The sequence below is a fragment of the Myodes glareolus genome, chromosome 13 (genome assembly GCF_982192425.1).
Source record: "Myodes glareolus chromosome 13, mMyoGla1.1, whole genome shotgun sequence".
Taxonomy (NCBI): domain Eukaryota; kingdom Metazoa; phylum Chordata; class Mammalia; order Rodentia; family Cricetidae; genus Myodes; species Myodes glareolus.
Genome location: NC_142038.1, coordinates 18,189,175 through 18,201,312, shown reverse-complemented (window position 1 = coordinate 18,201,312; position 12,138 = coordinate 18,189,175). Strand labels below are relative to the sequence as shown.

The 12,138-nt window shown below is 40.0% G+C and overlaps 1 protein-coding gene across 6 annotated transcripts in view; it reads left to right on the top strand.

Moving 5' to 3' along the window:
* Nucleotides 1–8,355, top strand: part of Ccdc68 (coiled-coil domain containing 68) — a 48,175-nt gene extending 39,820 nt beyond the window's left edge. For all 6 annotated transcript variants that reach the window (XM_048419490.3, XM_048419489.3, XM_048419491.3 and 3 more), the window contains 2 exons: nt 1,664–1,740; nt 4,103–8,355. In XM_048419490.3, the coding sequence (XP_048275447.3) occupies nt 1,664–1,740; nt 4,103–4,160 (135 nt within the window). In that variant the 3' untranslated portion in view covers nt 4,161–8,355. The remainder of the gene's footprint in view (nt 1–1,663; nt 1,741–4,102) is intronic.
* The last annotated feature ends 3,783 nt before the right edge of the window (nt 8,356–12,138 follow it).

Genomic DNA, 12,138 nt, shown 5'->3' with positions numbered 1-12,138 from the left:
GAGGGCATTCCAGTGAATACTGAAGCTGCCTGTGTTTATTTTTCCATAGCTTTTATAACCAATTAAACAGAGAGAGAATGTAACAAAAGACTTTATTAACATGATACAAAGGACAACTGAAACAGTCAATTGCTCTAACACTTTGAGACATCAGATCATTAACATGCTGTTGTCTAAGCAATGTAGCCGCTCTAGACCACATTTTCTGAAGGCAGCCACTCCCCAGGTTACCTCACAGTTTCAAAAGAAGGGGCAGAAGTACATTTGTATATCCTGGCCACCTGTCAGGATGGCATGAACCTTCTTGTATGAGCTATTTTAATGTTAAGAGAATCAAACAATCACATCCCGAGTTGGGATGCTTGTCAGTCACTTAGAACAACCTCCAACTCTCTGACCATCAGACAAGGTGAAAATGGGCTCACATTTTTGGGTCCCCACAGGTTTAATGACCTCTGACCTGTCATTTCAGCCAACTGGCAACTCAACATGGGTGATGATCTTTCACTTTTTAAAGTTTCATTTTCCAGATATGTGAAATGATTATACCATCACCTGTCAGTCTCACTGGGAGTAATTCTCTGCAGTTATTCTCTTAGCATGTAAAAAATAGATAGAAAAATGCACCCTGAAAGATGGGTCATATAGCAGAACTTCAACTTTTCATGATAAAAATACTAAGTAGACTAGTATAATAACTAGCTGTCTATAAGTCAACACCTGTGATGGAGACTGAATGAGTAATTTATATACCTTTACCTCATCTCAAATATGGGAAGAAAATGCTCTTATAGAATCTGCAGTGTCACATTAATTGTATTTTAATAAATAAAGCTTGCTTGGGGATCAGGAAAGTAAAACAGCCACACTGGTCAGCCTTACAGCCAAGCAGTGGTAACACACACCTTTAATTCCAGAGTTACATTAGTTGCCATAGAAACCAGGTGGTGCATGCCTTTAATCCCAGAATTAGAGAGGTTTGTTAAGTATAAGATGGGAGGGGACAACTCTCAGTCACAGTCTCTTTCTGAGATTCCTGGAAGCAGGATCGCCATTTTGAACTGAGGTCGAGGGAAGAGCCATTAGTTGGCTGCTTTGCTTTTGAATCTTTGGATTGAACCCCAATTTCTCTCCCTGAATTTTGATTAATCGTGCTTCAGGAATCTGTTATGTAGATGACAAAATTAGATATAAAGAAGCTAAGTAGCTAAATGGCGACACATAGGTGGTGGCTGACTGTACTGTAAAATATAAGTGGTAGCACCATCTCCTTTTACTTGCTGTCACGGGTTGTATCTCTCAGAATTATATAATTATGTAATAATACCTGTTTTTACAGGATTTGTAATCAAGTGGTTACTTCAAAAGGATAATTATGTCATCAGTATCATGTGTACCACTAAGATTATTTTCATTTGCCTATGAGACGGAATCTCTGTAAACTCAACCAGTTCAAAGGATGAATCTCAGGGTTTAGTCCCTTGGCACATTATGTGATTTTTTAAGCAGTATTTAACATTGTTTTCCTTGGTTCTGATAAAATAACCACAAAAAAATATTCTGTAGGTATTAGGCCAGTGGGGAGTCGAGTGGAAGGATTGACAATGTAGGCTAGATGTGGATTTGCTGTCTGAGCTCTGTACCTTTTGCCTTCCAATTTTAGAATAAGGAACTTAAAACCAAGGTGGCAAATTGGATGGAGACTCCTAAGGCACCAGTTTCTAAGGCTGTCTCTACAAGGTAAGATCATTCTCCCTTTTGCCCCATCTTCCCCGCTATGTCAGGTCTGGAAATGCCGTGAAAGACATCTTCAGAAGTCCATCTCCTAAGTTCCCCTAAACGCATCAGGTTCATGTTGAGGATTAACCACCACATTATCTATTGCTCTGAATTGATTGTTTTATCCACTACTGCCTACTTGAGGTTGGATATATTAACACTTACTAAGTGCATGCATTGTGCATCTTTCCCCGCCTCTTCTCAGCCTTAAACCAAGGCCAACCTTAATTTCAGCACTTTTCTTTACAAATATTACACATCATTTTCCTCCATTCTCCTTCTTCCTCAGCTGCTCTGTCCTTAGTGGATGTTTTAATCACTAGTTCTTAGTACTTACTAAAATTTTCTTGTCAGCTCTCAATCAAATAGATTGTAAATAGTCCCGGGAAACCACTGGGTCCTCCTATTTCATTTTATTTTCTGCACTGCTAAGAACATCTAACTTCAGCAACTACCAGCTACAAATGGATGGTTTCAAGCAGTGATGATGACCCAAGGAAGCAATCAAAATGATACTGAAAGCCAGACTCATTTCTTTGTATGTGATGTTTATTGTTGTTGACTGATTCAGAATTTGAATCTGGGCTAGAACCTCATTTCCATAAACTTTAGGGAATGCTCACTTAAGAGAAAGCATAGCCTGTAATTACACAAATCGTTTAAAAAGTGATTAAAAACTTCCTGTTCTGGCCGCTTTTGAATTTCACTGTCTGGTCCCTGCAGGGAAGAGTCTCATTTTCTTAGACTCTTGGGCACAGGGCCTGAGGTGGAAAATCAGGCTCGCTATGATTAGCATTAGTCTAGGAATTCAGACAGATTCGTCTCTCTCTTTAAGACTCCTAGCGACAAAGATGTAGTTTGCTAATGATGTACATAATTAGAGAGTAGAGATGAAGCCGCTTTGAATCAAGTCCCCTTGGATCTCCAGGTGCTAAATCCTCAAGCTTGTTGGTCACTAGCATTGCAACTTCTAAAAAGAAAAAAATTAAGCCCTAGAGGCACTCAAAGGGGACTCAGCTTTCCTGGAGAAGGGAAGATGCTCAGTGTTCTGGTCCCTGCCTTGTATAACTGTTTCCTAGAACTTAGTGAGCTTTATGCCATAGTCAAGTGACTTAGACCCTGTCTGGTCTGGTGGTGTGATACAGAGGTTTGCTGGAGAGAGTGGTCTTTGGTGGTGGCTTTTAGCTACAATTAATTAACAGTTAAATATTATATTCTCTCTCTCTCTCTCTCTCTCTCTCTCTCTCTCTCTCTCTGATTTATGGAGACAGGGTTTCTCTCTGTAGCAGTCCTGACTCCTGAAACTCACTCTATAGATCAAACTGGCCTCGAACTCCCAGAGATCTTTCTGCCTCTGTCTTCCACATGCTGGGATTATAGGTGAGCACCACTACTACCTGATTTTAAGATGATACTTTTAAAGAGTTTGTTTTCTTTCTATGGCTTAGAAAAAGTCAATGAAGAGAAATCTCCTATTTGAAATGTTGACACTGGACATTCTGTGTCTTTTAAGAACAGAAATTACAGTGTTAAGGGCATAAGGTCTGATCTTCATCTTCAAAATAGAGTTGGCTAGCTGCTAAAGAATGGAATTGCAGTATGGTTTGGTAAGTTAAACCTGGATTTTCCAATATAAAATGGAATTCTAATTTGAGGGAGATAACATTTAAAACTTGCCTGGACAAATTAATTGTATTTCTTCCAAGACTTACTTAAATTCTATATCTCACTACATACATGTAAGATTTTTAACCCCTGAGACATTAAAGCATAAGAGATGTCCCTTGTGCTGAATACAAGAGGTGATCCACTCGAGTTAAGGGTCCATATTGCAAAACAAAACACATGAATACATATGTAGCTGTGTGCATATATACATAAGCACATACATGTATAGTTTTAAATACTAGACTCACACTGTAAGGGAGAAGGTTCAGGCTCCACAGAACTGCAACATACTTCAGGAACAGATATGTGAGATCTCTCCTTCTCGATTTACTCTATTGCATAGTTCCACTGTGTGGAAAGGCTAACTAACTCTGCTTCCTCTTACTCCTCATTCTTGCCCCATCCAACCTAGCTGAAATTGCCAATGATAAATGGCTTCCCAATGTGGTTTCACTCTCTCCCATGGGGAATCCATTACAATAGTTACATTAATGATTCTCTCTCTCTCTCTCTCTCTCTCTCTCTCTCTCTGTGTGTGTGTGTGTGTGTGTGTGTTCAGATTTCACAGTATGGTGGCAGTTGAGGTAGGGGTAATCATTGTCTTACTAGATTATGCCTTGTTCCACTCTGGTAATGTATGTTGTCTTTTCTGCAGTGAACTGAAGCCTGAAGGTGCCTCTCCCTATCTGATGTTGGTCAGGCTACGGAAGTGAACAGGCTGGATGGAGCTCCGCTAGAGAAGGACTCTGCAGATCTTATTTATTCCTTCAAATGCAGCTTCAGCTCTGAAGTTAAAATGACACCATGCCAGTGTTTATGTAAATATAACTTATTATACATATCAATAAGATTATAGGAAGGTGATATTCCAGGCAATTCAACAGATGTCTACTGGAGAGAAGAAACCTTCACCTAAAAATTTAACTTAAAAGGACATGAAATCAGGTGCTTTCCTATGATGGAAGAAGAATTCTGCTTTACACTTAACAAATTAAAATAAAATCTGAATTTGTATCCTTAGATATTTTGTTAAAGGGATTTGAGCTTTGATAGTGGTTTTTTACATGTCTACGTGAAAGGAAGTGTGTAAATGTATATGAATAGATGATATGTTTTAATTTGGTCTTTAGGTAAAAATATCTTACTATAACATAATCTCATCTCCTGACCCATCATTATTGCAAGAATTTATCTCTACTGATTTATGAGAAGAGAATGGAGTGGATTCTTCTGGACTCATCTGACAGCCAATGGTGGCCCCTGAATTTCAGAATCACGGTGGCCTGGTTGTCTTGTACTACCTTAGAAGGTCATTGTTCTTCAGAAGTTCTATTCCTAGAGGAGAACTCCAAGGATAAAAATGCAAGTGGTGCATTTTGCTTAGTTGCTTATTTTCTTCTTGGTATCAATGTTATCTGAAATTATTAGGCAGAAGGGTAGAACACAGTGTGGTCACCACATATCTCCATAGTAATGTAAATAAATAGTACAGTCCTATGGATGATGGTTGCTGTCTACAGCCATAATCATAATTCATGAGCTGTAATGTTATAGTGTGCTCAAGTTCTGATGAATGCCTTCATGTAAGGTGAGTCTGCTGAGTGCTGTGAGTTAAACTCTTAACTGTGGAAATACTGACGTCCAGGAGAGCAGACAATACTTCAGTTGAGTGAAGAGAGAGACTGGGTCATTGTCTTAGCTAGGGTTAACACTTCTATGATAAAACACCGTGACCAAAACAACTTGGGGAGGAAAGGGTTTATTCAGATTACACTTTCACATTGCTGAAGGAAGTCAGGACAGGAACTCAAACAGGGCAGGAATGTGGGGGCAGGAGCTGATGCAGAGGGCACGGAAGGGTGCTGCTTACTGCCTTGCTCCTCATGGCTTCCTCAGCCCGCTTTTTTCTCACACCACCCACAATATGCTGGGCCCTCCTGCATTCATCACTAATTAAGAAAATGCCTTACAGCCGGATCTCATGGAGGCATGTTCTCCGTTGAGGCTCCCCCCGCTTTGATGACTCTAGCTTGTGTCAAGCTGACATAGTATCAGCCAGTACAGTCACTTGAAAGAAGACTTTCCCTTAGGCCTTTGGTTGTCCTCCCAGGAAAGATGCTTCCCGTCTGTCCGTGTACCATATGAAATATAAGTATTATCCGCTAAGTATTTAAAGGCGTGGAAGGTGAGGTAAAGCGGTGGATTTATAAACCCTTCCAGGTACTGCAGTTCTGGAAATGCCGCAGAAGCTTTTCTTTTAATTCTTCTTTCATGCAATATATTGAAGTTTCCCTTCCTTCCTCTCCTTCTACTCCCTCTTCCAATCCCTTTTCTCCCCCAGATCCACTCATTTCCCCTCAGAAACAAGTCTCCCAGATATGTAAATCAAGCGTGGCATATCAAATTTATAATAAGAGTAAGCACATCTGCTCATGTTAAAAGCTAGATGAAGCAACTCAGTCAGAGGAAAAGGGTCCCAAGAACAGGATAAAGAGTGAGAGACAGCCCCTACTCCCACTGTTAGGAGTCCCTCAAGAAGCCCAAGTTATACTGTAGGGGCTATGAGACTGGCTCCAGCCCCTACCCAGGGTCCCAAAGGTGGACTTCTTTTTAGGGGCGAATTGGAAGTAAAAGATTTCTATAATACTTTACACAGACAGGCCAATGCCCTTCATTATAAGTGCTCTTTATTCTGTGGTACTGCAAAAGTTTCCAACTGTATACACTTACAAACGGCAATTCTCCAGCCCTTACCAGGTGCAAGGCTGGAATCTTTCAAGGTCAAGAAACACATAAAAGTTTTACACAAAGCATTTACTGTCAGCCGTACTGTATGGCTCATGGTGGGGGTAGTTGAAGCCTCCGGGAACTTCTTAAAGGGAAAGGAGGTTAATTAAGGGAACAAAAGACTAAATTATTTGGGAAATCTATGAAGGGAATGTGTGTGCTTTCGCTGTTATCTTAAACCTTACTAGGTAAACGAGTTAGAGATTATAATCAGGGAAAACCAGGTGCAAGGCAAGAATCATCTTTTCCCTCAGTGTGCAGCTCTTCTCCAGCTAGCAGAGGGAGTTTAGGGTGACTAGGCAACAATGGTAAATAAACAAAGGAAGCATGTGGTATTTGGTGTTAGCACTTTCTCCAGATGTTAGCTGACTGAAAGGAAACTTTTTGCTCTAAGAATTACATTCTATGCTATCTCTGACGGTAAAATACAAGCAATAAACTTCTTGCTTCAACAGACCAAGGTAAAAGTAAGTACAAGGAGTTAAGCAGTTGCTTTAAGGTTAATGAGAGGTTAGCTTTGGACAGTACTTCCCTATCTGCTGGTAGAGTGAGTGCAGGGCGCTCTTGTTCTCTATCTCTCTGAGAGCTATGACTCAACAGCTACAGACACGCCATAATTCTTATCTTTGGGCATCTGTGAACGTCTCAATAGAGGTCTCTTTACCTGGACTCTAACACTGACCAAGTGTCTGCCAAGGAAGTCTGCAGGAGGGTGGACTTCTAAGTTTGTACAAAGACCTGGTTGAGAGAACAAGGGCATTGACTGTGATTACTTTCTTGCTAGAGTCATATACTCTGGGGGTAGTCATCCATAATACTAACATATAGGGAAGATTGTGCCCAATACAAGGTTAACACACTGTAGCACTGTGGGATGGATTTCCAAGCTGTAATTGGAGGGAAAGAGCTCTTCATACAAGTCTACATAGAGACATCTTAACACATTCAGAAGGCAGTATTCCTTATCATGTTGCAAATAAGGTTTGTGAGGTGTGCATCTCTGCTGACATTTTCCATCGCCTTGCTAAACGAGGTGTCCCCCATGAGATACGCATCTCTGATGAGTTGACCCCTGAAGGATATGCTGAACTCCCACTGCGTTATCTTGAGGCCCGAAGCACTACACAACCATTACATTGTTGCAGAGGACACAAGTCAGAGCCATACAGGGCCCCTGATTGTCAGTTCAGTCTCTGTGAGCCTCTGGGATCCCTACTTAGTTGATTCTTTGGACTGTGTTATCCTGGTGCCCTTCTCTGACTCCTACAATCCTTCCTCACCCTCTTCTGCACGATTTCCCAAGTTCCGTGGCTGTGGGTCTCTGCACCTGCTCCTTTCAGTTGTGAGGTGAAGCATCTCTGGTGATGATTATGCTAGGCTCTGGTTACAGATGTAGCTGAGCAGCATTAGCATCATTAGGAATAATTTTACTGACTTTTCTTTCTTTTTTTTTCTTCTCTTTTTCTAGCCGTGTTTAGAGCTCCCTGGGCAGGGGAAGTACAATATATCTCATGAGTAGACTGCCAAGGGGGGCAGGTGAAGATGGGAACAGGAGGGATCAGGTGGGGTGGGAGTGGGTGGATGAAGAGGATACTGGGAGAAAATAGCAGAAACAGGACATCACTCTTATGTCCCGCCTTTATACTCTGAAGCAAGTAACAAAACCCAGCAAGGGTTTTTCTGATATTTATCAATGCCACCCTCATTTGGGGAGTGCTGTCCTTATAGGAAGAAGAAAGAAATGACCTGTATGAAGACATAGGATACCAAAAAGATATGAGCAAACAGGTTACTTCCTATCTACTTTATCATCAAATCTACCCCAAAACTCAGAACTGTATCCACTTCTTCGTGTCTTGATCCTTCTGAAGATATCTATAGTATGTAAACTTGAAATAAATTTGTGTGTGTTTTCTTCTTTGTCTGCCTTCCATTATAAGGAACTAAGTTAAAAGCTAAGGTGAGTTTTAAAAGTAGCAGCAGCATCCTGGGAAGCTATAATGTATTCTAAACATGTGAGATTAGTTTATCTTTAGAAAACCTGCTAGTAGAATGCACCAATACAACAAAAATGTAGAAAATGTGATTGATTTTGAAAATGAATAAAAGTACTTGAATAAATTCACTCGTTTTTGATAAAAATTCTTAAAAAAACAGAATCAAAAGGACTTTGACATTGTGATAAAGGGCATCCATGCCAACCTTTCAGCTCATCTGTTTAATAAGGAAAGACTAACATCGAGCAACAGGGCAGACAGGCAAAGATGCCTGCTGGAGCTACTAATCTTCAATACTGTAGCACTGGCTAGAAGGAGAGATAACAGGAAAAGAAATAGAAGAGGCTGACATGTGAGAAAGGAAAAGGTCAGACTTTTCTTTATATCTAGTACAGTTGGTACAGAGAACTCTAATTTCCAAAACAATTAGATTCCAGATATCTGAGAAACGGCAAATCTACTGAAAGACATTCCTAAATCCTCAAAATATACATGAACATGGAGTGATGCATATTTTTATTTACTTGGTAGTGATAATTATAATTGTTTATGTATGTCAAAATGTTATGGTATATACTTTGATATATATATGTATATGTATATATACACACTTTAAATTTGTTGATTAGACTTCAAGCTGGAAAAAGCAAAACATTACTAATATAAAGGAAAATAAAGGTCACTGACTTTCAAGTTAACAAGCAAAACTCATGATATTAACAGTTAATTAAAGGAAAGAAACACATCATCAATAGATGGAGAAGAGAAACTCAAAATAGGTTCATATGTAAATTATTTTTGACAAAAGCATAAAAGTGAATCCCGTGGTGGTCCAGACTATATACTTATTAAAATATAGGACAACAACATGGTAGAAATGAGCAAAAATTATCCAACAGTTACTTTATGAAATAAGACATATTAAAGACAAATGCACACAAAAAGATGCTTAATACATTAGTTGCTAGAAAATTGCAAATTAAAATCACTGGAAGCTAACCACCTATGTCCATTAGAATAGTGGAAATCAGAAAGGCTGCTCAGTGCTGAAGGTTTGGAGCAGCTGAACTGATTCATGAGCTCCTGATAGGACAGAAAAGTGATACATCACATTGGAAAACTGACAATTTCTTGAGAGTGTTTTGAGCTTAGATTTGTCACATAATCTAGTCATTCAGTTGCCTAGTTTTTGCTGAAGGGACACTGGAGCTTTTTGTACACAGGTAGGTTTTTATGTTATTTTCTTTTTATCACATCTTTATAAGAGGCAAAAGCTAAAATCAAAACAAATGCCTGTTGGCTGATGAGTAAAGAATACGTGACAATATCTTCACACTGGGCTGTAACTCACCAAAGAGCTAGGCCACCAACAAACAATTACACTTAATAAAATCTCAAATTATTATGCCTAGTGAAAGGAAGTCTGGAGTAAAATAAAAACATACCATATGATTCTTCTAGTGAAAAATCGGTACCTGTGGAAGGTCAATAATTGAAAATGGACAGAGAAATATCAAAAAGACAATATCTTCATTGGGGTAAAATATCACATGTATCACCCATGAGAAGATAGGCAAATGTACAACTTAAATATGTGCAATACATTGCATACATAGTTACTCCAGTGAGACATTAAACATAGAAAAGGGAACAGGATAAAGAGAGAAGAGGAAGAAAAGAGGGAGGGAGGGAAGGAGGTAGGGAGAGAGGAAGGAGGAGGAGAAAAGAAGAAGAAGAAGGAGGAGGAGGAGGAGGAGGAGGAGGAGAAGTGGAAGAATTGGCTGTAGGTAACTACATTTTACCTAGTTGTGTTCTTAGGTAAGACTTACACATTTATTTTTCCAGGGATTATTGTTGAATGCTCCTTGGTTGTTAGATCCAGTTCTAGATGCTGGAGATATAAGAGGGTGTGGTTATGGGCACAGAGAAGGAGAAAGTCAGGGAAGAAAAAACAACAAATAAATGTCTCTATTTTCCTAAAAGAATCTATTAGGGTGGCGGTGTGACTCGGTGTAAAGCTTGTGCCTTAAATGCTTGGTTCCCTGGGATCCATCTCCAGAACCGTGAAAAGCACACATTCTAAGGACAGGGAAGATAATAATGTCACAGAAGTCTGATGGATTGTAGAGGAAATATAAAGCTGCCTACAGGGACAAGTAGTTGCTAGGATGCCTTTACCCCTTTTAGATGGGGTGATGGATGGTTTAAACAGGGCAGTCGTTTAAAATAGGAATGCTTCTCCTTGAATGTATATTTAAGTAAAAACAGGAAGAGCAGAAAGTAAGGGGAGAAGATACAACTATTGGACCAGAAAATGGTTCTGCTGATGCTCGGGCAGGCCCACTAGTCAGCAAGGAGTGAAAGTCTGGGTGTGTCCATGGCCTAGGGACCAAACAGCAGTATCCATCATCTTCATACACAAATCCCCTTCCACACTTAACCTTCTTTGATGTAAACCCTTTTATCTAATTCCTTTAAATTTAGTGTTGGGGAAGCTAAGGATTTTGGGGAGTCTGTATGGTCCCCCCTTTCAGTTTTCTCTGGAAGGGGTCATGGGGGCAACGATGCCTAAGTGGCTCCTTTAAGTCGTCTTGTTTTCTACTGCTCCAATGGCCTCATAGTACCCTTCTCTAGAAAGAAGAGGAAAACAGCCTGGGTTTCTGGGTGGGAGTACGGCGATATGCATCAGCGTCCAGTGCATTAAATGACAGACCTCGTTATCACTCTGTCAGGGTGGCTTCCCATGCTGAGTGCAGGCATTATGGAGTTCCTTTCATGAATCAAACACACTGAGGAGGTCTGCTGCAACTTTACAGTTGTTTCTGTTGTTTTGTTTTGTTGTTTTGTCTTCAGACACTCAGTATAAAAGAGTCCCTCATCTTTTAGAGAGTTAAGAAACTGGTGCAAAGCCAAGATGATTGCAGAGATGCGATGAGCATAAGAAAACCCCTCCAGGAAGGAGACTGGCTCAGTGAAATCATAATCAGTGTGTTGCACTGGCCCCCAAGCCTCCGTGTGTGCTACTCTGGTGCATTTCCAACAGAATAGCAATGCCCTTGTTCTGTTGGTTAAATTTTCTGCAGAAGCAGTAACACATAAAAGTAATTTTTTCCTTAGACACGAGAACTTGATAAATACAACATATCGTAAATACAGTTTAAACACAGCGGTCCCATAATTACATACAACAAATGTCGGGATTCTCTGGTTTATCTCTCGATATGGCACATCCTATGCCTTAAAAGAATTCCATAAAATATTTAGAAAGCAAGACCTTCCAGACTCGTATCGACTGATCTAGGATGAGGTCAGAAGGTCTGCCTGTACCCAACGCAATGCTGGGCAGTAAAGTTAAACTAGCGAGGCCAAGAATTTCCGAACTTGCACAGGGAGCCTTGCTGATCATTAAATTAAAAGCTCATCATTATCTTGGCAAAGCCTCTCTAAGCAGCATATGGAAAGAGACCAACACTGGGAACAGGGCAACGTTGGCAAATGAGCAATGAAGCTGGATGGCTGTGGTTTAGAATGGTCCTTGAACTGCCAGTTTCTTAGCAAGTCTGTGACCGAACAGAGCCTATTATAGTGCAGCATTTTGTTACAGATAAGGAACAAGGAAGTGTTTTTGGACTACAGAACACCTCAACATGTGAACTCATTTTAATGAATGCATCAGTCAAAACCATTAGAGAATTTTAATTGAGAAGCTCAGCTTTTAAATAATGAATAAGGACATTTAGAGACATGAATAAAAGTCACTGGGATGAATTCAAGAAACATTTACCCTCCTCTAAATGGATTCCATTTTTAATGTTGCAAATGCTTCTTGCTGGTGTCTGTATCTTGCTTTCCACGCTGCGTGCCTCTGACATCGGTGTACACACGAAGTTGATTTGAATACACAGAA